At 42.5% G+C, this 26,251-nt stretch overlaps 1 protein-coding gene across 1 annotated transcript in view; it reads right to left on the reverse strand.

Annotated features, from left to right (window-relative positions):
- Window positions 1-900: 900 nt before the first annotated feature.
- ulk4 (unc-51 like kinase 4) overlaps window positions 901-26,251 on the reverse strand; it is a 425,974-nt gene continuing 400,623 nt past the window's right edge. The window contains exons 36-37 of the mRNA XM_041184964.1: window positions 6,367-6,455; window positions 901-1,454 (exon numbers count right to left, since the gene is read on the reverse strand). Coding sequence (XP_041040898.1) covers window positions 1,391-1,454; window positions 6,367-6,455 — 153 coding nt within the window. The 3' untranslated portion in view covers window positions 901-1,390. The remainder of the gene's footprint in view (window positions 1,455-6,366; window positions 6,456-26,251) is intronic.

Below are 26,251 nucleotides of genomic sequence, written 5' to 3' on the forward strand. Positions count from 1 at the left end.
TGTCAGGCAACTCAATCAAAGTAAAATGTTCAACTGGCCTAAAAATAAGTCTTTGAAGCTACTACTTACGCCAATCAGTGGCTGATCCAAAACAGAAGGGTGAAGCTGCAGTAAATTGGTGGTAACCTTACAATGAAGTGGTGAAATGTTAAAGAATAGTTAGTTATATAGTAATTAATGTAAGAATGAGGGCAGGAAAAGAAAATAGACAGGCGGAAATATTTTTCTTGCCAATTTTCATCCTTCTCCAAAAGGGACTGTCTCCTTGAGGAGTCACAGCCCTACAGGAACCAGTCGCCCTCCAGTATCTTGCCTCCCATGGTATGGCAGCATTTCTGGTGAGTGGCATCATAGCTGAGCAATGTCAAATTTTAACTTTTATGTAGCCTTTACAAATTTTATGAATAAAGTGTATTTTTGAGGAAAAAAAAGCTGAATTCAGTCTGTTGCTGCCACCTGCACAGGATAGACAGCAGGAGTGGGATCTCTTGCTGACTTCCCCCCTCTCCCTAACCCAGCCAGAGTACACTGAGACCAGTTGTGACATCCACCTGCCCCAGGCCAGACTGGTTCTGTATGGCTCAACATTTCACTGGGCGAGTGGAGGAACCAGAAGTAAAGATTTTCCAAGATTTTCTTTTCCAAATTGAGTTTCAAGAATATAAGATACAATAGTAAAGTCTCCAAAACACAAATATTCTCCCGATTTATTGATATTGGATTAGTTTCAGTGAGACAGTGTGAGTAGAAAACTTCACAAAATCACTGGTCCAGGGAGTGAGCAGATGATTCCTTACAGCTATCAGTAATAACATATTTGGTTGAAACAGTTTTAACTTTAACGCTACAGCATTTTATAAACAGTGGATTCACAGTAAAGCAATATAAAAATGATAAAGCTACTTAATAATTATTTTATTTATTTGCTACTCTAGACTGTTCACAGAAGTACAGTGAAGAGCAATGTTTTTCTAAACATTCAGAGTGAGGATCCAACCCCAACTGTACAGAAAGTAATTCACAAGTCCAAAGTGTCATAAGTTATAGGAAAAAATGCACCACCAGAGTGGAAATTTCTTTAAAATACTTGCTTAAAACATCAGAACATATTGAAAACACTGTATTTTGTCATCATTTGTACCGAAACTTCATGTCATGTTAAAGGAGGTCAAACAATCCTTTTCACCTGTTGCAAAGTAATGACTTCTTACAATGGCTTTTGCTGTTCCTTTCTTTCCAATTTTGCAGCAGTTTGTTTGATGGATTTGCTTTCGTATATCAAATTCTTGTGGTCCAAGAAAACCAGCCAACATAAAGGCCAGTGGAGAAAACCCATTCCTCTTCAGCCCTAAGTGACATTGCGTAGCTGGGAGTCGTGGTTGCTTCCTGTTCACTGCTCAATGAGTTTCAGGATTTCGGTGGCCAAAGATGCAATGGCAATATCAGAATGGGAGCTGGAAGATACAGACAAAATACTGTAAATAACCAGAAAAGATTCTACAGCCCTCATCACAGAATCCAATCTGGTTTGGATAACCACAAAGGGAAATTAAATGATTGAGTTGTAAGCTGTGAAGAGAATGCAAAGAGGCTGCAAAGGAAAATAGACAGGTTAAATGAGTGGACAAGAACATGGCAGCTGGAATATAATGTGGAGAAGTCATCTACTTTGGAAGGAAAAATAGAAAAACGGAACATTTTTAAATGCTGAGAGATTGGGAAGTATTGGTATTTAGGGGGGCCTGGGTGTTCTTGTACACAAATCACAAACTTAAAATGCAGGTACAGCAAGCAATTAGGAAAGCAAATATTATGTTAGCCTTTACATAGAGATTGAAATACAAGAGTGAAGAAGTCTTACTGCAATTGTACAGGACCTTGGTGAGACCACACCTGGAGTACTGTGTACAGCTTTAGTCTCTTTGTCTAAGAAAGATATATTGCCTTGAAGGGAGTGCGATGAATTCCTGAGATGAATGGATTGTCCTAAAAGGAAATAATGAGTAAACTGGGCATACATTCTCTGGAATTCAGAACAATGAGAGATAATCTCATTGAAACTTTTAAAATTCTTTGAAGGTTTGACAGGGTAGAAGTTGTGAGGTTGTTTCCCCTGGCTGGGGAGTCTAGAGAAGGGGTCACAGTTTCCGAATAAGGGGGCGGCCATTTAGAGCAGAGATGAGGAGAAATTTCTTCAAAGAAAGTTGTGAATCTTTGCAATTCTCTATCCTAGAGAGCTGTGGATGCTCTGTGTTGAGTATATTCAAGACAGAGGTCAGTAGATTTTTAGATATTATGGGAATTACGGGATAAGGAGAGAGTGCAGGGAGTTGGAGTTGAGATAGATAATCAGCCACAATCGTGTTGAATGGCTATCCCTTGTGTTCTTATGAGTTTGAAAGACTGAGGCTTGCACATCTGGCCCTAAACTACCATTTCCTTAGTTCCTCTCTTGAAGCTGCTGCATAGCCACCATGGTTCACATCCATGGATGCTGGAAGTCACCATGTGACACTCTGCATTTCTGAGCCTAGAGGATGAATACTGATAGACTATTCAACTGTGAGACAATCAGAGCCAATGTCAATCCCATCCTTACCTGATGCCCACCCAGGGGCACTTTCTGGTAGGGGTTGTTGTATATCCATCAGGAGTATGAACCTTCTCTCTGTTATCCTCTACCACGCTCAAGGACCTTTATGGCCAGTTGTACTGTCCCTATTGGCACTTCGGTGACTCAGCTAACTCAGCACTGTGGATCTCCCTGGCTCACTAGTACTTTGGGAGACAGATTTAGCCCCACTAAAAGTGGAATGAAATAATGCTTATTTTCAAACAAAACCATTCTCATGCCTGATTTATTCCATTCACAAGGAACAGCATCATTCAAACTCACTCATAATTTATAAGATCTTATAAGTTAAATCGACTGGGCAATTGCATTACTTCCCATTGTGTACTCCCCATCTCTATGAAGCTGTATTGCTTTCAGGAACATTATTTTTTGAAACAGCAGTCCCCCTGTTTTTATTAAGGAGACTTTGTAACAATCTGCATCTATGCAAGAAGGCGGTAGACATTAAAGGAAGCTTTCTGTGCTCCAGCAGACCTTTTAAAGCATTTAGGCTGCCATCTGAGACATTGCTATTGTGTTGCAGCAATGAAGTAACATGGTAAGCTATGCATTATGGTGGCCAAACAGTCACTAACAAGCTTCATAGATATATATATATATATGATATACTGTATATCTCCAGCAGTGAGATGGGGCACACACACTCCTTATGTATTGTCACCACAGTGAAAATGAAGAATTGGCAAAATACAGTCACAACTCATTAGTGTTCAGTACAGCAGAATAAGACAATGATTCTTTTGTGGGGTTGGGCTAAGGAAGCTGAGGCGTATTTGGCATTGGATAAGGTACAGTAAAAAATAATAATGAGTCCACACCTGAGATAAGTTAGTCCACTATGAGTGAGGGAGAAAAATGCCTGTCTGAGTTTCAACCCCTCAACAATATCTGTACCTCTTGGTGGAAACTACATGTTGGTTAGGGACAGGATTGGGTATAATTTGCAATATATTTAAATGATTGGCAACACTCCTGTCGGTTGGACAAGGTACCCCAGCACAGATGAAAGTGGGGCCTTTTGATCTGGATGGATTAATTTCTCAACAGAATGCACCAGTGTATTGAAATTATGTCAATCTTTGATACTACCTGACCTCAGGATCCAATCTACTTTGCAGGCCTCATTTAGTTCAAGAAAATAAACCTCAAAATAAGTAGAAGCTTCACCTGTTCTATTCACTTCCCGTGGGGCCATGCACTATTTCTTCGCTTTATATTAAGATCATAAGAAATAGGAGCAGCAATAGGCTATTGAGCCTGCTCTGCCTTTCAATAAGATGATCGCTGATCTAATTGGGGCCTTAACATCACTTTCCTGGCTATCTCCCATAACCCTTGACTCTCTTGCTAATCAAAAATCTGTCTAACTCAGCCTTGAATATATACAATGACCCTGCTGCTCGCTGGGGAACAGAATTCCAAACACAACGACCCTCTGAGAGAAGACCTTTCTCCTCATCTCATCTTAAATGGGAGACCCCTAATTTTTAAAATGTGCCCCCTAGTTCTAGACTCCCCATGAGAGGAAACACCCTCCCAGCATCTACCTTGTTAAGTCCCCTCAGGATCTTATATGTTTCAATAAGGTCAGCTCTCACCTCTGCGCTGTATTTTCAACTAACTTGTCGAAAGTTTTGAAATATTTTCTCTCAAGTGCAGGGATTGTGCAGCCAACAACAACCACAGCATAAACCTGATAGATTCTCCATCCATGGTGTACAGGAAGATCTGTTTATATCAGGAGCAATAAACGCTCTATTGATACCAATATAAATGTAGTAATCGTAAGCCGAACCGAAGCTAACTGCATTGTGATACTAGGCATTCTATCATCCTGAGAAAAATATATATTGCAGCATTTTCTATGAGCTAAGGGACCTAAGCTACCAAAAAAAACATTGCACTACATGCATTTCAAGCATCTCTGATTCCATAAACTTTAGCTCATCCAAAACCTTGCTGAACATATTCTATCTCACACAAGTCCGGTATATTCATCACCACTGTCTTCACTGACCTGCATTGGCTCCCAATCCAGCAACACTTCAATTCAATTTTAAGATTCTTATCTTTGGTCTCCATAGCCTCATGTCTCTCTATCTCTTCTGCTTTAGTTGTGTCGGCATCACAGACTAATATCTATATCTACCAACATTCATATGGTGGTCCTGATAATGACCCTCCTCCAACCCTAAAACCCTCTGAGATTCCTGCACATCTCCAATTCTAGGTTCTTGGGTATCTGTGATTATAATCGCTCCACCATTGGCAGCCATGCTTTCAGCTGCCAAGGCCCTGGAATTCTCTTCCTAAACCTCTCCATCGCTCTCTCCTCCTTTAAGACGTGCCTTTAAACCTGACTCATTGGCCAAGCTTTTAATAATTTTTCCTAATATCTCTTTACATGGCTTGGTGTCAAATTTTGTTTGGTAACGCTCCTGTCAAGCGCCTTGGAACATTATGCCACAATAACAGTGCTATATCAATGCAAGTTGTTGTTGTTACTGCTGGAGTAAAAGAGCCAAATCTAACTTGTGAAAGTGGCTAGCTGGGGCATGAACCCCCAGTCTTTTCATGGTCTGAAATGATCAAGCACTGAATGTAAAAGTGCCCTCTCTGGCAAAAAGACATGAGGGAACAAAGGTCTCTCTTGAATTCAATCTCAGCCCCTGAAGTGCGAATTTAGAGGCCAGGCATGCCTTGTTTTCGTTATGAGTATGCTTTGCTACCTCTCTTCCTAGTTAGGTGCTCTGTATCACCCTGGTACAGAGTCCCCCTATTGAAAAGCTCTTCTTACTGATGCCCTTATAGATCCTTTGCCTTATTGTTTGGAACTTTGGAGAATGACCCTCAATTGGCCTCCATTTATATTGTATTGCTCTCCTTGTGGTACTGCTCTTCCTGCTTTTGGAGGCTGTTTCTTGGGTTGGAGAGACATCCTGGAGAAACTGCATGTTCTGTTGAGACATCCGCAGAACAAGTGGGCCTGGAATTTACATGAAGCAGAATAAAACTATGGCAAAAGCATGCAGACACAAAGAGCATGTGATTGGTGAGAGAACAGGAAGCACCTAAACCAAGAGAAGATTGCAAAGGCCACACAAATCTGCAAAGCTGTTTTAACTCTAGAAGTTGATGCTTTCATATTTACCCTGGCCATCGATGGCAGGAGACCTACACATTTGCTACTGATAGCTCTGACCAAAGGTAAGAGTGCCTCAAAGTGTCCATTAAACAGTGGATGAGAGGAACTTGGGCTAAATCATTCCTGTCCTCCTTCTGTGAAGTTGTTCAACTTTTGAGGTGGAACTGAGAACTCATTGTGTTATGAATTTCTGTTTTGTTAAGCACAAACATTATTATGCCAAAGGCGTACTTTGTGGGTTGAAAGTTATTTTCATGTACTCCTGGTACTTCAAAAAACTCTCTTTTGGGGATGTAAAAGCTAAACTCAAAAGAAGCAGACAGTAAGCTAGTAACTGGCTGTAAATGAAAGTAACAACTTTCAGAATCTTTCATCATCCAACCCTGGCTTTCACCAACAATTGATCAAAGTCAGTCTCAGGGAAAAAGCTGGAGGCTTTCAGAGGCTGGTTCAAGTGCAGTCTTACTCTGGTCGCAAAGCACTGTAACATGATAGGTCTGTGGTATGTATCTGGCATATATATATAAAAAAAAGTTGGATGCTTATTCAAAGGCTTTGAAATTCCTTTAGGCCTGGGGGTTCTCACCTGGCAGCTTGCGCCAGTCTTTGTAGAGTTTCAATGAGAATGTCTCCTTCACTCTTGAGGCTTTCTGCATGTTTCTCGTTTGAGCTTACCTGGCAAGGAAAAAGCAAAACAATATTTTTCAGTATGAATGGGCAGAGTGGACATTGTGTTAATTGCTGATTTTAGATCCATTCAAATGCATCATGCTAAGTCCTAAAATTGTTGGGATCCCACTCCGGGCCCTGGAGTTGGGGGATTTTCCCAAATGATTTAAATATTTGGTGGTCTATGCTGGGCAAATTCAACAGAGTTCAATGTGCCAAGGCTCAAGGTGTTCGTAAGTGCGCTAAGTCCCTCCTCTTCCTCTGGGAAGCAAAGGGGTTGCAATTGGAAGCTAATCGAATCCTCTGTGTCTATATTTCTGGGACCTATGATGGGAATGCAGATTTCATACAATTGTCAGCACAGAAGGAGGCCACATTTGCTATCAGCAGGCATGGCTTTCACTGGACCAGACCTCCAGGAGTAGCCTGGGAACGTTTCCATATAGACATAGGCACAAACCTGGAATCTGTCCAACTTTCTTAGCTTGACAGAATCATAGATCTGTGACCATACAGATCTGTTATATTGTAATCTGTCATAATGTAATCTTGAGGAGTTGGTCCTGTGCATTTGTTGGCAATAGAGCCCTGTACAGAAGTCAAGCCTAGCATGAATGCAAGGCTCAGACTGAGTACAAAAAGGAAGACAACAGCCCTTGGACAGTGGTTTCCTGAAATTACATGCACTATAACACTGAAGATATAAGCACTTATATTTAGGGTGGCTAGATGGCTAGATTTGTACTGGACAGTCCTGCTTTTAGCCAATACTGGATGCTTTGCATCCAGGTTTGTGACCTCTGGCACTGTTTACTTGTGTTTACGTAGGCAAATCTGATGTCACCTTTAACATAATACTCAAACGCACAGCTTTCTGTACTTCACTCCCAAGTGTCTGAAACAATATAGACGAGACCTGCAATTTAATTTGGTCATGGAGAAGCACACACTGGAGATGTACAATTGTACACCTCTGACAAACCTGCACCAGGAACTGAAAGAAAAACACAGTTGAGTAAAAACAGTTCCTAACAGAGTTCGCAACAGCCAATATGTAACAGTATGGCAAGATGAAAGCAGCCAAGTGTTTATTGTAGCAGCAGAGTCTTAATGACATGCCTACATGCTCCTAACATGAGGAGAATGCTTGTGGTGTCTATGTGAGAAAACTGCCAGATCAAAACCTTTTTAATTTACGAGTTCCAGTGTCACAGGTGTTGGATGTGATGCTCTTATTGGCAAAGTCACGCTGCCTCTTTTTAAATTGCATCTTTCGATGGATACATGGCCTCAACATGAAGTCCTGGTTTATATTACATTTGCTAGCAGAATCTCACATCTCATTTTTTCTGAGACGCAGTGGATAATCTAGGTTTCATAAAAGCCACCTCAATGGACTGAGGGTATGCACTTGAGAAGTATTCTTATTAAAAGTAATTTTGTATCTGTGCACGCTAATTCTTTGCGATGGGAGGATAGAAATGGGAATAAAGGAGCAATCAGGACAACAAGGGCTTGTTTGGAGTAATTTAAATTGCATGTCCACTGCCAGTTTGTACTGTTACATGGATCACTGTGCTAGGTGACTCCTAATCAGGATCAACTTTACATGGCACTAAACTCAGCCTCTGATTATGGGATTTCAGACGCTGATGTGCTGTAAGAACTGCTCAAGGCAGACCACAGTGGGAATGTATCAAGTGCCCTGGCAAAGTTAATACCAGTCTCTCTTCCAACCAAATGAGATTAAAATTTTAGAGGCAGCAGAAGAACAATTTGCCTCCTCCTGAAGTGCAGACAGGCCACATCAGTGCCTAATATTCTATTCAAAATGTGTGCATCAGGGTTGTATAATCTTATACTTGCTTCATAGTTGCAATGGGCAAAGAACACCAGTTGTAATTTGAAGCATTAGGCACTAAATACCCAGTTTTCCCAGTGTGCTGATGTAAGGTCACCAACTTGAAATGTTAACTGTTTCCTCTCTCCACGGATGCTGTCTGACCCACTGAGTGTTTCCAGCATTCCTTATTTTAACCCATCTCACTTTTCAAAAGAGAGTTCTCCGATTGGCCACCCCTCAACCAAAATCACTAAAATGGATTATCTGGTCATTTGCTGCTTGTGGGAGTTTGTTGTGCATATATTGGCTGTTGTGCTTCCCTCCAATACAACTGACTACACTTTAAGTATTTCATGAAGCACTTGGAACATATTGACACCACGCAAGTTCTCTTTTAAACCTTGAGGTGGCCTTGCAGTTAAGTCAATGGGCCGACAAGCCACTGTGCTCTGCACTCATGGAGTGTCAGCCATGGCTCGGCTGGTAACATTCTTGCCTTTGAATCACAGGTTTCTGGGTCCAAGTCCCATGACAAGGGCTTGAGCACAGTAATCAAGGCTCACGCTATAGTACAGTACTGAGGGAGTGCTACACTGTTGCAGGTGCTGTCTTTTGGATGAGACGTTAAACAGAGTACGCCATCTTTCTGCTCGGGTGGATGTAAAAGATCCCAGGCATTATTTTGAAGAAGAGCAGGGGAGCTATTCCCCAGTGTCCAGACTAATATTTATCCCTCAATCAACATCTCAAAAACAGATTACAGGTATCTGGTCATTATCACATTGCTGTTTATAGGAGCTTGCTGTGCTCAATTTTGGCTGCTGCATTTACTGGATTAGAACAGCAATTACACTTCAAAAGTATTTAATCGGCTGTAAAGCAATTTGGAATGTCCAGTTGTTGTGAAAACGCTATATAAATGCAAGTCTGTGTGTGTTTCTTCTATAAGAGGTGATTTTCAGAATCGATGAATTATGCTTCATGGAGAAAGATGACTTTTTATATTGATTACATAACTGGTTTCAGTTAAGCATTTCAGCACCAAGACTAGATCCCTTCACTGGTCATTCCATTTAAAGGTGTGATTGACGGGAACAGATTCTTGAGCGTCTTCACATGCTTTTTATCTAATGGCTAGAAATCTGGCTCCAGACAGCTTTCTGCATTACAATGAAACCCCGGCAGCTGTCCGCAACGTAATGCTGTTTTACAGCTATGAGCGGCTCAAATAATCTGGTGCTGCGGTAACCTGCAGTGTGATTGCACAAACAAAACCCCTTCTCAGTTTGTTAACTGTTACCCCGGTGACTCCGGCAAGCATTCTCAGTCGAACACCCGATCTGGTGAATAAAAGGAAGTGATAACCCTGAAGTGTGAACCCAAATGCTGCTTAATAAACCAAGCTGTCAGTTCAACAGATGTTTAACACAGTATAGTAGCAGCATCAGTTTCTAAGTGATCTATCTTCATTTGATTTTCAGGATATTAGTACATAGTTAACTCAGGTTCATGTTATAATACTGAAGTGGGGTTACTAATACGGTGCTTTTTTGTGGGGTTTTCATAATCAGTTTGCATGCAACTTGGCAGTGAGAATTCTAGAAACACTAATTCTTTGTATACCTGCTTATGATTTTTACTGAACCACAGAGGACATCTTTCTCCCCATGTGTAAAAACATTGACTGCTGGTTGGATTGTGCAGGGGGAGGCAATCTAAGATTTTGCAAGAGGCAGAACTATGTGCACTGTAGTCATTTCTGTATGATGTTTGAGATTGATTTCAGAGCCACAGCCTTTGTACCTTGTTTCTTCTATAAGATTTGGATCACTGGGAGAAGAGGAATTTGAAAGGTGACATGTGGTCTGATCACCGAAAATTGCTTTTTCTAGAAGCAGCTTATTTTACATTCGGTTCCACTCACCTTTTTCAATTGAGCCTTCAAATTAAAGGTGTTCTAATATGACGACAGTGAATGATAAATTCTAGTGCTTAGGAAACTGCACTCTTTCCTTTCCCTATTTGTTGCTATGTAGCAACATGCTGAGGGGCTGGTTAGCTCAGTTGGCTAGACAGCTAGCGTGTGCATCAGATTAATGCCAACAGCATGGAGTTCATTCCCTGCTCAGTCTGAGGTAGACTGGGGACATGCCTCCTGTCCCTCCCCATTGTAAAAAAAAATCATGGCAGCTTCGGGCAGAGAACTCGAGAAGATATTCAGCAACACAGTAAGCATTCCAGGGAATCCGGGGATGTAATTTACTGGGACCATTGGAAACGGAGGGGAAGAGAAGCAGAAAGAAAGGTGTAGGGGTGTAGTACCCAGCATCTTCCTGACACCGTGGAATTCCCAGTGGCAGGGAATGTGCAGGATGGCCTTCCTGCCTGGAGGCCAATCTTCCCACTGTCGAGGGGAAGGGAGGGCTCCACCTCAAGGGGTGAGTGCTCAGTAAAAAGGGAAAGAGGGGGGAAATCAAGCATCCGGTGGCCTATGGAGTGCCCTGCTAATGGCAAAGACTGTCCCCACAAAAAACACCCCACCATGCTCTCCTGGCTCTGGTCCCAGGGCGGTGGCAATGATGCGGATCTGGGCTGGGTGCTATCCCAGCAGTGGTCCCCGCTCCCAGTGGTGCTGCTGGGACAGAAGAGCTGCCAGCCCTTCCGATTCGGACAGGAGCACTGATGCCACAGAATCGAATCAGGGCTCCCGGAAACAACCGAGGCAGGGCTTCACCTGGCTTTCCTGTTCCCTATTGGAACACTCTGCCACCGCCCTGACAACATTCAGCCCAGGTTTCCTCGTGCTGTTCCCAAGTATGGTGCCTGCTGACAAAATACACACCCGGGTTGGGGAGGGGGTAGGATGGGGCATATGTGTGATGGTCCCCATGGCCTGACAGCATGCTGAAATTTACTATCCAGACTCATACATGAAAGCACTTGGGCATGCTACTTGAGAGCTGCAGTTCTCTGCGCAACCCTATTGCAGCATAAATCAATGCCTTTAGGAAAGGAAAAGGTGGTGGGGGAGGGAAAAGGGAGATGAAAATAAAAATGTTCATCTTCCTGTCATTTTTGTCAATTGATAGACAACAGGCCAAAACAGCATTTAGCCTGGAGAAAGCAGTCGCTTCAATGCTGAGTGTTGCTGACATGAGCCAAAATCACCTAAAGGTGGGGAACTGCCATTTACTTTCAATTTAAGCAGCTGCTTGACAGCAATTAGTTTGTCCAGGAACTGTCCTTAAAATCTTACTTATGAAGCAATTATTTTTCCTTTTAAAGTAAGGTGAGGGAAATGGGCAGGGCTGTTTTTTTTAAAAAAAGGACTTCTAAGTCATGATTATTTAATCGGACTTTTTAAACTATTTGAACATTACAACTGTAGTTCTGTGGAAGTCACAAAAGCACCATAGGAATTTCAGTTCTCAAAAGGTAGCATTTACTGCTAAACATTCTGACTCTTTGTGTCCATTTCATTTGTCCTACGGAATTGCATTTTAATATGGAGTCGATTTTGTTAGCAAAAAAATAAAGAAAACTTTAAATATTTAAGTTAGATTTTCATAGTTTGGTTTGGTTATACAGGCACTATTCCAGCTCCTCAGTGTCAGCTGTGGCTCTGTTGATGGCACTCTCACCTCCAAGTCCCAAGGTTTTTGGGTTCAAATCCCACTGCAGAATTTGAGCACAAAAATCAAGGCTGAGTGAGTGCTGCACTGTCAGAAGTGCTGTCATTTAGATGAGAGGTTAAACTGAGGCCCCACTGTCTGCCTGGGTGGATGGTAAGAGGTTTCACGGCCACTATTTTGAAGAAGAGCAGGGGAGTTATCCCCAGTGTCCAGGCTGATCTTTATCCTTCAATCAACATCACAAAAACAGATTATCTGGTCATTATCACATTGCTGTCCGTGGGTGTTTGCTGTGCACATCTTGGCTGCCAAATTTCCTACTTTATAACAGTGACTACACTTCAAACATACCTCATTGGCTGTAAAGTGCTTTGAGACATCTGGTGGTCGTGAAAAGCATTAGATAAATGCAAGTCTTTTTCATGGCTTTTTATCAAAGATAAATAAAACCAAACAAACCAGGAAGAATTAACATTCCAACCATCCCACCCCTCCCAAGCCTGGGCACAGAATAAAACCGCGCTTTGAACATAGAGAACAACAGATGAAAAGTGATGCATTGTTCTGGCGTATTTTATACTTTATTTAGTGATAAACTGGACTCGCTTTTAATCTAACATCATTGTGTCAGGCACCCCGGAAAACTTGATTTATACCCATTGAAGTTATCAGCTAATAACTAGCTGAGCCAACAAAATCTCTCCCAGGACCATGCTCAACAAGAGTGTTAAAATATATGGGGCTACCAAACTGCAAAGAATGCCCATGCCTTATGCCTCCATTCCACAAAAGGCTGCTTGACTTGGAAGCTGACAAGAGTTTTCTGAATCATGATCTCCAACAAATGGAATCAAACCTTTTTAATTCTGGGTTTCACAGCTATGGTGAATGGGGCAATGAAAATGCAAAATGTTGCCTAGCTCAGTGTATCACTGGGCCAGAATATAGTTGCTCATTTTTCCCACTAACAAAATTTTCACTGACACTTTGTACAAGAATGTCTAAATTCTATTAATAGAATACTTTAATTGCGGTTCTTTGCAGTCACACTGCTCATTTTTGATTCTATCTCAAGCAACATGCCAAATAAAATGAAACATTTTCAGGTTTCAAATTAATTACTGGAGCTGGATCACTGATGTGTGGACAGTTTCACCATATGGATATGAATAGTTGCTACATATCCTCGCATCGTTCAAAGAATCATAGAAATTTATAATACAGAGGAAAGCCATTCAGTCCATCGCCCCCGGTGTTTAGCCGAATGTCATTTCCCATAACGCAGCACTGATCACAATACTTTATTTGCCACTTCCCCCAACATAGAAATGCAGTGGAAAGATCTCAGACCAAAATCTCATCCAGTTTATCTAGAGAGGATTTGACTCATACCAGACCAGGCAGGTTTGTGCTGAACTCTGTGTGGTTAACTAAAGAAGTTAAGAAAACCATCAAATTTAAGGAAAAAGCATATAATTACGCAAAGATGAGTGGCAGGTCAGATGATTGGTCAGAATATAAAGAACAGCACAGAATGACTAAAAGGTTAATCAGGGGAAAGAAATTAGACTGAGAGGAAGCTAGTTAGAAATGTAATAACGGATAGCAAGAATTTCTACAGGTATTTAAAAAGGAAAAGAGTAAGTAAGTGTGTTTTGGTCATCTAGAGAGTGACATTGGGGAGCTAATAGTAGATAATAAGGAAATGACAGATGAAATGAACAAATACTTTGCTTCTGCTTCACTATAGAAGATACAAAAAACATTCCAGTAATAGCTGTAAATCAGGAGGTGGAAGGGAGAGAAGAACTTGGTGAAAATACAATCATTAGAAAAGTGGTACTGAGCAAACTGATGGAGCTGCGGGCTGACAAGTCTCCGGGTCCTCATGGACCTCATCCTAGGGTCTTTAAAGAGGTGGCTAATGAGGTAATAGATGTGTTGGTGTTAATTTTTACAAAATTCCCTAGATTCTGGAAAGGTTCCATCAGACTGGAAAGTAGCAAATATAACCCCTCTATTCAAGAAGGGAGGGAGGCAGAAAACAGGAAACCATAGACCAGTTAGCTTGACATGTGTTAGAATTGATCATTAAGGAGGTTATAGCTGGGCACTTAGAGAAACTCAAACTAATTGGGAAGAGTCAGCATGGTTTTGTGAAAGGGAAATCATGTTTAACCAATTTATTGGAATTCTTTGAAGGAGTAATATGCATCATAGATAAAGCGGAGCCTGTAGTTGTGCTGTACTTGGATTTCCAGAAGGCATTTGATAAGGTGCCACATTAAAGGTTATTGTGGAAAATAAAAGCTCATGGTGGAGGGGGTAACATATTATCATGGAGAGAAGATTGGCTGGCTGGCAGAAAACAGAGAGTATGAATAAATGGGTCCTTTTCGGATTGGCAGGATGTGACGAGTAGAGTCCCGCAGGGGTCTGTGCTGGGGCCTCAACTTTTTACAGTTTATATAAATGACTTAGATGAGGGGAATGAAGGCATGGTAGCTAAATTTGCAGATAACACAAAGATAGGTAGGAAAGTGTGTTGTGAACAAGACATAAGTAGGTTGCAGGAAGATATAGAAAAGTTGAGTGAGTGGGCAAAAATGTGGCAGATTAAGTATAATGCAGGAAAATGTGAAGTTGTTCACTTGGGCAGGAAGAATAAAAAAGTGGAGTATTACTAAACGAAGAACAGCTGCAGAATTCCAAGGTGCGGAGGGATCTAGGTTTCCAGTGCATGAGTCACAAAAAGTTGGTATGCAAGTACAGCAAGTAATTAAGAAGGCTAATGGATGCTATCCTTTATTATGAGGAATTGAACATGAAAGTAAAGATGTTATGCTTCAGTTATACAGGGTATTGGTGAGGCCAGATCTTGAATACTGTGTACAGTTTTGGTCTGTTATTTAAGGAAGGATGTAAATGTGTTGGAGGCCATTCAGAGGAGGTTTACTAGATTGTCTTATGTGGAAAGATTAGACAGACTGTGCTTGCTTTCACTGGAGTTTAGAAGAATGAGTGGTGACTTGATTCAAGTATATAAGATCTGGAACGGTACTGACAAGGTGGGCATGGAAAGGATGTTTCCTCTTGTGAGTCAGTCAGAACTAGAGGGCACTGTTTTGAAATTAGGTGTTGTTCTTTTAGGCCAGAGATGAGGCGAAATTTTTTCTCTCAGAGTGTTGTGCGACTTCCAAAGGCAATGGAAGCAGGGTCATTGAATATTTTTAAGGCAGAGGTAGATAGATTCTTGTTAGGCAAGGGAATCAAACGTTTTCAGAGGTAGATAGGAATGTGGGATTCGAAACACAAGTAGATCAGCCATGATCTTATTGGATGGCGAACAGGCTCGAGGAGTTGAATAGCCTACTTCTGTTCCTATTTCATATGTTTGTATGGAACAGCAGGATGAGTGCTAGAATGGGCTTTGGCACACCTGGGACGAGGAGAGGAAGGCTATCCTGGGTTCTTGATCCTGCTCAATATTCTGTGCAGTAAGGGCTATTTTTGGGTGTCAGATAAGTACAAGACTTAGCTGTGAAGCCCTCCTCCTGACATTGGCTGTCTAAACTCCTTTGGTGATGTACTGTAGTATCAGTAGCACTACCACAGGAAAGGAGAGGAAAATTGGCAGAGTTGATCAGATGTTTTTATATATAGAAAGGGAGCAGAAGTAGATGAATTAGACCCAGCGAGCTAGACCCAGTGTAGGCATGGATAAAAGCAACTATTTTTGGGGAAACCAGACAATCTTATTATTATATATTCTTATTATTATATTTTCTTTTCATAATGTTCCTTTAGTATAAACCACAATTGCACTTGACATGGGAAATATTTTCCTTTATAAATTTAAATAGGATATATCTATTCCCACTACCACATAAATAAATCAATTTAAAAAGCAGCAGTCATTCCCAGCTCTTCCTACCCTGCCCATAACCAATAATAACTATTATTTTGTTTTATCCTAAACAATACATTTCTTTGAAATGCTATCTCCCAAGAGCTCATTTATATCACAACTGCACTCTGAAACATGTTCAAAGACAGAGCATCCGAATATCTGGGATATTACTTTTGACTATTTGTGCAATACAATATTTGTTAATTACTTTTGAAGATCTATGCAGTTTAATTAATCTGCAAATGAAGATTTTTTTTTGTGCTTCTCGGATGGTGATTGAAACTAGGATTAAAGTCTATTTTCTACAGTACTCTGGCTTTGAACACCTCTAACTGCAATTTAAATTAATGACAAAACAGTAAAGATGAAAGACTGAGGTTATAAACCTTGAAGCAAAAAGGGATATGACTGTTTAAACTGTGGCAGCTTATCAGATGATGTCATGCTTGCCCTCCATGCAAACATGCGCAGAAGATAAGATCTAGCAGACCTGGCACATTCCACAGAATGGACCAACAAGTGCTCCTGGCAGCAATTATATTTGCTGGAAAGAAATTAGCGCTGGTGCTAAATTGAGCTCTTTGTAAACCAGCATTTCCCTCCTCAATTTTTAATTAATTTCATAACCTTGCCGCAGAATAATTCTATGGCACTGATTCTATGCATCAACTGTGGCTCAGCTGGTCGCTCCCCTGCCTCTGAGGCAAAAGGTTGTGGGTTCAAGTCCCACTTCTTCAGTTCTCTGCCCGAAGGCAGGTCTGACCCACAGTGTTGCAACCTCCACCACGGGTAGGGCAAGGAGGCAGGTCCTGAATTCACCCCAGCCAGAACACAAATTGAACCCCACGCAGTTGGCACCAATCTAATCCACACTGGCTGTCAAGCAAACCATGCCCCCCACAAGGAGTCAGAGCTGCTGTAGCAATATGCACTCTTACATGCATGTTGTAGGGAGCTTTGAATAGTGATGGTAGAGGCTCCAATTTTCTTACTATCACATGGCTGACCAGGAATCTCTCCCACTCTTACCACCTGCCATTGACATACGTTGGGTTTGCAGGCTGATACTAAACCTGTTCGGCTGCGATACGAACTCACCTTCCTCGGCCATCAAGTCCTGGGGTGGGACTCAAACAGGGAGGGATGCTACTCACTGTGCCAAAAGACCTCCTCCACAAATCCCACTCCAGCACAAAATCTCCAGTGCAAAATCGAGGGAGTGCTGCACTGTTGGAGGTGCCTTCCTTCAGATGCAACATTAAGCTGAGGCCATCTCAGGTGGATGTAAAAGATGCAATGGCACTATTTTGAAGAAGAACAAGGGTGTTCTCTTTGATGTGCTGGCCAATACTTAGCCCTCTAATAATATCACAAAAAACAGATTATTATTGTGTGAGCTTGCAATATGGAAACTGGCCACCACATTTCCTACATTAGAACAGTGACTGCACTTCAAAAGTACATCATTGGTTGTAAAGTGCTGTGGGTTGCGAGGTTGTGAATGGTGTTATATAAATGCAAGTCTTTAAAATATGAAAAATGTTCAAAGACATAATAAGGAAGCACCTCTGATGCCACAAGTTGATCTATTGAGCAGCTGCCTCAGAAACTCCAGGAAGGTAAACTAAAAGCACTGCAATTGGCACTGGCACCTATCAATTAGGGCAGAAGCACCAGCCAGTGTCTCTGCTCCTGCTCACTATCATGTGATCCTCCGTCAAAGTGCACACACACACTGGTGTGGCTGTTGGCTGAGAAGGAAGGTCAGGCTCAGCTGCATTGACTCTCGCAGTTAGATAATGCTGACACTCATTCTCATGATGCACAGCTGGAATGGTGCCTGTGGAATGGTACCCTAGGAAAAAAGTCAATTTAGGAGAGCAGAACACAGGAGAAAAATGATAAAGAGAAAAAGTGACAAAAGTAAGTTTGAAAGTAAATGCGCAAGTGTGATACTGAGTTATACAACAGCAACACTGTCGCTGGGTCAAAGTCCTGGAACTCCCTCCCTAACAGCACTATGGGTGTACCTACACCACATGGACTGCAGCGTTCAAGAAGGCAGCTTACCACTACCTTCTCATGGGCAATTAGGGATGGGCAATAAATGCTGGCCCGCCAGTGACACCCACATCCCATCAGTAAATTTAAAATAAACTTGCATTTATATTGTTCTTTTAAACGTATTAAAATGTTGCAAGGCACATCACAGAAATGACACAATTCAACACCAAGCCATGCAAAGGGATACAGTAGCTCTGTAGTTGATAGTGAAGAAGATAGCTGTTGTCTCCAGAATGATATCAATGGTTTGGTTGAATGGGCGGAAAATTGGCAAAAGGAGTTCAATCCAGAGAAGTGTGAGGTAATGCATTTGGGGAGGGCAAACACAGCAAGGGAATACTCAATAAATGGGAGGACATTGAGAGGGGTTGAGGAAGTGAGACACTTTGGAGTGCATGTCCACAGATCACTGAAGGTGGCAAGACAGGTGGATAAGGTGGTAAAAGCAAGCACATGGAATGTTTTCCTCTATTGCTCAAGATATTGAATACAAAAGCAGGGATGTAATGTTGGAACTGTATAAAACACTGGTTAGGCCACAGCTGGAGTCTTGTGTACAGTTCTGGTCACCATATTACAGGAAGGACATAATTGCCCTGGAGAGGGCACAGACGAGATTTACAAGAATGTTGTCAGGGCTTGAAAATTGCAGATATGAAGAAAGATTGGATAGGGTAGAGTTGTTTTCCTTAGAACAGAGGAGGCTGAAGGGTGACCTAATTGAGGTATACAAAATTATGAGGGGCCCAGATAGGGTAGACAGGAAAAACCTGGTTCCCCTAGCTGAGGGGTCAATTACCAGGAGGCATAGAATTAAGGTGCTTCATTGAAGGATATGAGGAGACATGAGGGAAAACCTTTTCACCCAGAGGGTGGTGGGCATCTGGAATTCACTGCCTGAATTGGTGGTTGAGGCTGAGATGCTTAACTCGCTTAAACTCACTGGGTATGTACCTGAAGTGCTGTAACCTGCAAGGCTACAGACCAGGTGCTGGAAAGTGGGATTAAAAATGAGTGGCTAGCTCCTTTTGACTCTTTTTATGGCCAGCGCAGACACGATGGGCTGAATGGCCTCTTTCTATACTGTAACTTTTCTATGGTTCTATGGAAGCTGAGTAAACATTCACTCAAAGAGGTAATTTCAAGAAGCCTCTAAAAGGAGAGAGAGATGAGACATAGAGAGGTTCAGGGTGGCAACTTCAGAGTTTAGGGGCCTAGGCACCTGAAGGCACGGCTACCCACTGGAGCGATTAAAATCGTGAGGCACAAGGGGACACAATCAGAGGATCTTGGAAGGTTGTAGGGCTGGAGGAGGTTACAGAGATCGAGGCCATGGAGGGATTTGAAAAGTGAGCAGTTGCTGGAACAGGACCCAATACAGGTCAGCAAGCATGGGGTGATGGATAAGCTGGAAACATTAGGAAGATGAGAGGCTTGACCCCTGGCTTGTCATGAGATAGCTGATCTCAGCTGGGAACTTGGCTTCAGCAACTCTGACCTAGCTGGGGGTGGAATCAGTCAGAATTCCTGCTCATGAGCACTTCTGCTGGCCTATTTTCTGTTCCCAGATCCAGGAGTGGTGAAATCCATTGCAGTGCCCCACCTAGCTCAAATCAAGCGCAGACCTGGCTTGCATGATTCAGATACCCAATGGATGAATATGATAGCCAAAAGAGAACCGAGTAATGCAAATACTTAGCTCTGATGGGGATATTTATTTATGTCCTGCCAGCCTTTGCAATTATTTATTTATTTCTGTGCTTTGTGAGTGGAATAGTGATATCTGGACTGGAGCCTGTTGTTTTCTTTATACTTTCATTGGATTTGAGCAGTGCTGACAGGGCCAGCATTTATTGCTAATCCCTATTTGCCCACAAACTGAATGGCTTGCCACACCATTTCACAGGGCAGTTAAGAGTCTGGAGTCACATGTAGGCCAGACCAGGTATGGATGGCAGATTTCCATCCCTAAAGGGCATTAGTGAACCAGATGGGTTTCTGCAAAGATTGATGATAATTTCATATGGTCACCATTATTGAGACTAATTTTTGGTTTGTTAACTGAATTCAAACTCCACGAGCTGCCATGGTAGGATATGAACCCATATCCACCACAGCATTAGCCTGGGCCTCTGGATTACTAGTCCAATGACATTACCACTACACCACCTTCCGCCCCTCATCTGTGAGGGGAGCTTCTCTTTGGATACTGGTGTTAAATTTAATCTGCACTCTGTGACAATCTATGACTCCATGACCACAAGATACTTATAATAGTCAAGTCTTAGACCATTTCCTATCCTCTACAATACTCTGTTGCGCAAGGCTTTACTGTCTCTGCTGGAAGTGTATGAATACTCAAACATAAATAGAATGCAGTCTGATAAATGGAATAAAGCTCCTCTGTCAGTGCAATTGTCATCTCTGTTCTTTCTTGCATGCATATCCTTCCAGTGACTGTTTAGATCAGCTGACACAACACAAACCAGGGGTCAAATCTGAGAGTTTCTGGTCTCTGGCACTACTAGATCAGATGCTATATTAACCCACTACAACAACAGTTTGCATTTATATAGCACCTTTTAGTGTAGTAAGACATCCAAAGGCTTTTAATTAATCTAATTTGATTAATTCTTAATCCACATTTTTATTAAAAATGGCTTATCCTCATTTTTATTATTCTTTTCCAGGATGTGGGTGTCACTGGCTAGGCCTGTGTTTGTTGCTCCTCCCTAACTGTCCTTGAAAAGTTGGTGGTGAGCCACCTTTTTGAACCACTGCAGTCCAACTGGTGTAGGTACAGCTACAGTGTTGAATGGGAGTTCCAGGATTTTGATCCAGTGACAGTGAAGGATTGGTGGTCTAGTTCCAAGTCAGGGTGGTGTTGTTTGGAGGGGAACTTACAGTCAGTGGTGTTCCCATGCATCTGCTGCCCTTGACCTTCTAGGTGATAGAGAAGTCGTGAGTTTGGCAGATGCTGTCAAAGAAGCCTTAGCAAGGTGCTGCAGTCCATCTTGTAGATGGTACACTTTGCTGCCACTGTGCGTCAGTGGTGGTTGAAGTGAATGCTTAAGGTGGTGGATTATGTTCCAATCAAGCAGGTTGCTTTGTCCTGAATAGTGTTGAGTTTCTTGAGTGTTGTTGGAGCCACCCTCATCCAGGTGAAGGGTGTTCTATCACAATCCTGACTTGTGCCTTGTAGCTGATGGCCAGGCTTTGGGGAGTCAGGAGGTGAGTTACTCGCCACAGAATTCCCAGCTTCTGACCTGCTCTTGTAACTACAGTAGTTTTATGGCCAGTCCAGTTTAGCTTCTGGTCAATGTCAATCCTCAGAATGTTGATGGTGGGGGTTTCAGCATTGGTAATGCCATTGAATGTAAGGGTTAGTGGTTAGATGCTCTCTTGATTGTGATAATCATTGCCTCGCACTTGTGTTGCATGAACGTTACCCACCACTTATCTGCCCAATCTTGAATGTTGTCTGAGTCTTGCTGCAAAAAAAGTTACATTGTCTGCTTATACTTACAGAATTTTGGTATATTGCCTGGCACAGAATCAAGTAAGAAAATCAAGACCTGTTTCAGCTTATTTGACATCACTTTTGCGCTGATACCATGCCTTTGGCTGCAGCCTGCAATTCTCCCCACTTCACACAGCATGATACTATATAAAGGAGGCAACCCTCACATCTTTGATCCTGGTTGACACTTGCTTTGCTTGGACCCAGTAGCAGCTGTTCGAAGTCTGGAAAATGTGCAGCTGCTTCTTATAGGCACAAGCTTCGCTAGTGGCAGGTTGGTGAACGAGGAAAAGGGAGGCTGCTGTAACGCGTCCCAACATCAATGGGAAAGTGCCTGTTGGAATTTGCAGTTCACAAGGGAGATACAAAGAGTGAACTGGTGTGAGCATGAATTATGAACAATCAATGATGCTCGTGGAATGGCGTGAAATAGACATGGCTAAAGCCAAGGCTCAGAGAAACATCAGAGACTAGAGGAAATTGCTTCACAGGAAAATGTTACTTACATTAGGAAAAAAGTGTTGCAAGGTGTTGTAGTGTGGTCTTGTCACCTACTTGTAATGGAGTTGATCTGCAGACAACTTTCTAAGTGGAAACATTAGGTTTATTTACAATCTAGCCAGCAGCAACTACACGTGAGCTTTCAACTCCATCTCTATCTCTACACTGACTGTGGAGGTAGCTCACACTGCTAACTCATTGGTTTACACAGATCATGTGATCTTACATCACAGGACTATTCTTAAAGGTACAATCCAACATTTAACAAAATAATAATTACTACACAAGGTGAAAGTCAATGGAAGAAAGAAACACAAAGAGGGAACTATGAGAAAGAGAAAAGGCAACCTGCTTTGTAAATACAGATTAAAAGTTGTTGGGACTCCAAAATAAAAGGTCTGAACCCCAGTTTATTTTTATTTTTCAAACCCTGACCATTTTTGCCACTCACCCCACTTTCTCTGCTAAATGAATTATGGGCATAACGATGGAGAAATATGATTTTCTGCTCTGCACTTGAGAAATGGTGGTCAGGTATTGAAAATCGTGATGGTGGGGGACGCACCTCATCTGCCTCATTGATGCTTAAGGTCCACTCGGTGCTATATTCAGGCAGCCCTGTCAATGGGCTTGCAGCCCGTCCGCCTGAAACAGACATAAAGCTGGGACAGATTTTTACCTCCTTTCAGTTCCGAGGAAGTGTCATATTTGACACCTCTATCTCTCTCTCTCCACAGATTCTTCCAGACCTGCTGAGTATTTCCAGAACTTGCTGTTTTTAATTTCAGATTTCCTGTATCTGCACTATTTTGCTTTCAGTAAAGCTGGGTCACTATGCAAATCAGGGTTCTTTGCTGCTTGCAGGACCCCAGTGCAAAAGTCAGGTGTATATGGATGGTGCTTGCATTGCAAGGTCCATCTAATTGTATAAGATCCTGGATGGCTTTATCAGCAGCGCTGAAAGGAAATGCTGGTGGCCATTCATAAAAAAAGCTCACAAAACGGTTTCGAAGTTATATTTTGAGCTCCCTTGTGCTCTACAAAAATGCCACATGCCACTGCTGGCCCAGGAATGTCCTCCTTCAGCTTCCCCGCACCCACCCCTCAGTATCAAGGTTGAGAGTGCTGGCATAATATTCAATTTTGTAAAGTATCATAGCTGAGTCTGATTCTAAGTGTCCTCACCTAAGATGTTCACATGTAACTGTCCAGCAGGGTCAGGACTGGGAATCCTGGCTGCTCTATTTAGAATCAGCAAAGAACAAAGAAAAGTACAGCACAGGAACAGGCCCTTTGGCCCTCCAAGCCTGCGCCGATCATATTGCCCGTCAACTAAAACATTTTGCACTTCCAGGGTCCGTATCCCTCTATTACCATCCTATTCATGTATTTGTCAAGCTGCCTCTTAAACACCACTATCGTACCTGCTTCCATCACCTCCTCTGGCAGCAAATTCCAGACACTCACTACCCTCTGCATAAAAAACTTGCCCCGCACATCTCCTCTAAAGTTTTCTCCTCTCATCTTAAATCTATGTCCCCTAGTAATTGACTCATCCACCCTGAGAAAAAGCTTCTATCTACTCTGTCCATGCCACTCATAATTTTGTAAACTGCTATCAAGTCGCCCCTCAATCTCCGTCGCTCTAGTGAGAACAATCCGAGTTTCTCCAACCTCTCCTCATAGCTAATAACTTCCAGACCAGGCAGCGTCCTGGTAAACCTCCTCTGCACCCTTTCCAATGCCTCCATATCCTTCTGGTAATGTGGTGACCAGAATTGCATGCAATATTCCAAGTGTGGCCTAACCAAGATTCTATACAGCTGCAACATGACTTCCCAGCTTTTATACTCAATACCCCTGCCAATGAAGGCAAGCATGCCATATGCCTTCCTGACTACCTTATCCACCTGCGTTGCCACTTTCAGTGACCTGTGGACCTGTACACCCAATCCCTCTGCCCGTCGATGCACTTAAGGGTTCTGCCATTTACTGTATAATTCCTGCCTGTATTAGACCTTCCAAAATGCATTACCTCGCATTTGTCCATATTAAACTCCATCTGCCATTTCTCCGCCCAAGTCTCCAACAGATCTATATCCTGTTGTATCCTTTCACAATCCTCTTCACTATCTGCAACTCCTCCAACCTTAGTGTCGTCTGCAAACTTACTAATTAGCCCAGTTACATTTTCCGCCAAAGCATTTATGTATACTACAAACAGCAAAAGTCCCAGCACTGATCCCTGCAGAACTCCACTAGTCACAGCTCTCCAATCAGAAAAGCATCCTTTCACTGATACCCTCTGTCTGCTATGACCAAGCCAATTCTGTATCCATCTTGCCAGCTTACCTCTGATCCCATGCGACTTTACCTTCTGTACCAGTCTGCCATCAGGGGCCTTGTCAAAGGCCTTACTGAAATCCATGTATATAACATCCACTGCCCTTCCATCATCGATCATCTTCCTCAAAAAACTCGATCAAGTTAGTGAGACATGACCTCCCTTTCACAAAACCATGCTGCCTCTCACTTCCAAATGATTTGCTTCCAAATGGTAGTAAATCCTGTCATGAAGAATCTTCTCCAATAATTTCCCTACCACTGACGTAAGGCTCACCAGCCTGTAATTTCCTGGATTATCCCTGCTCCCCTTCTTAAACAATGGAACAACATTGGCCATTCTCCAGTCCTCTGGGACCTCACCTGTAGCCAGTGAGGATACAAAGATTTCTGTCAAGGCCCCAGCAATCTCCTCCCTTGCCTCCCTCAGTACTCTGGGGTAGATCCCATCTGGCCCTGGGGACTTATCCGCCTTAATATTCTTCAAGACACCTAACACCTCCTCTTTTTTGATCTCAACATGATCCAGGCTATCTACACATTCTTCTCTAGACAAATCGACTGCTAAATCCTTCTCTTTGGTAAATACTGATGAGAAGTATTCATTTAGTATCTTTCCCATTTCTTCTGGCTCCACACACAGATTTCCACCTCTGTCCCTGAGTGGGCCTAACCTTTCCCTGGCTACCCTCTTGCTTTTTACATATGTATAAAAGGCCTTGGGATTTTCCTTAATCCTGGTTGCCAGTGACTTTTCATGACCCCTTTTAGCCCTCCTGACTCCTTGCTTAAGTTTCTTCCTACTTTCTTTGTATTCTCCACGGGCTTCATCTGTTCCCAACCTTCTAGCCATTACAAATGCTTCCCTTTTCTTTTTGACTAATCTCACAATATCCTTCGTTATCCAAGGTTCCTGAAACTTGCTATGCTTATCCTTCATCCTAGCAGGAACATGCCGGTCCTGAATTCTTATCAACTGACGTTTGAAAGCCCCCCACATGTCAATTGTTGATTTGACCTCAAACATCCGCCTCCAGTCTAGATTCCTCAGTTCCTGGCTAATATTGTTATAATTAGCCTTCCCCCAATTAAGCATCTTAACCCGAGGACTCCTGTTATCCTTATCCACCAGTACCTCGAAACTTACTGAATTATGGTCTCTTTTCCCAAAATGCTCTCCTACTGAAAATTCGACCACCTGGCCGGGTTCATTCCCTAATACCAGGTCCAGTTTTGCCCCTTCCCTAGTTGGGCTATCTACATATTGTCTCAGAAAGCCCTTCTGGATGCACCTTACAAATTCTGCACCATCCAAACCCCTAGCACTAAGTGAATTCCCAGTCAATATAGGGAAAGTTAAAATCACCCACCACAACAACCCTATTGCTTTTACATCTTTCCAAAATCTGCATAACAGTTCCTCAATCTCCCGCCGGCAATTGGGAGGCCTACAGTAAACCCCCAACATTGTGACAACACCCTTCCTATTCCGGAGTTCTACCCATATTGCCTTGCTGCATGAGCCCAACGAGGCGTCCTCCTGTCATATAGCTGTGATATTCCCCTTAACCAGCAGTGCAACCACCACCACCCCCCACCCCCTACCTCTTCTACATCTCTCTCTATCCTGCCTGAAACATCTAAATCCTGGAATGTTTATCTGCCAATCCTGTCCATCCTTCAACCAAGTCTCTGGAATATCAATAACATCATAGTCCCAAGTACTAATCCAAGATCTAAACTCATCTGCCTTGCCTGTTATACTTCTTGCATTGAAACAAATGCATTTCAGACCCCCAGTCCCACTGTGTTCAGTAATTTCTCCCTGCCTGCCCTTCCACTTAGTCCTGCTGGCCATATTCACTGGTTCCCAGTCATTTATTTCACCTGCTGACCTATTGCTCTGGTTCCCACCCCCCTGCCATACTAGTTTAATCATAGAAAGTTTATGGCACAGAAAGAGGCCACTTGGCACATTATGTCTGCGCC

This window comes from Carcharodon carcharias, chromosome 3 (assembly GCF_017639515.1).
Source record: "Carcharodon carcharias isolate sCarCar2 chromosome 3, sCarCar2.pri, whole genome shotgun sequence".
In the NCBI taxonomy this organism is placed as follows: Eukaryota; Metazoa; Chordata; class Chondrichthyes; order Lamniformes; family Lamnidae; genus Carcharodon; species Carcharodon carcharias.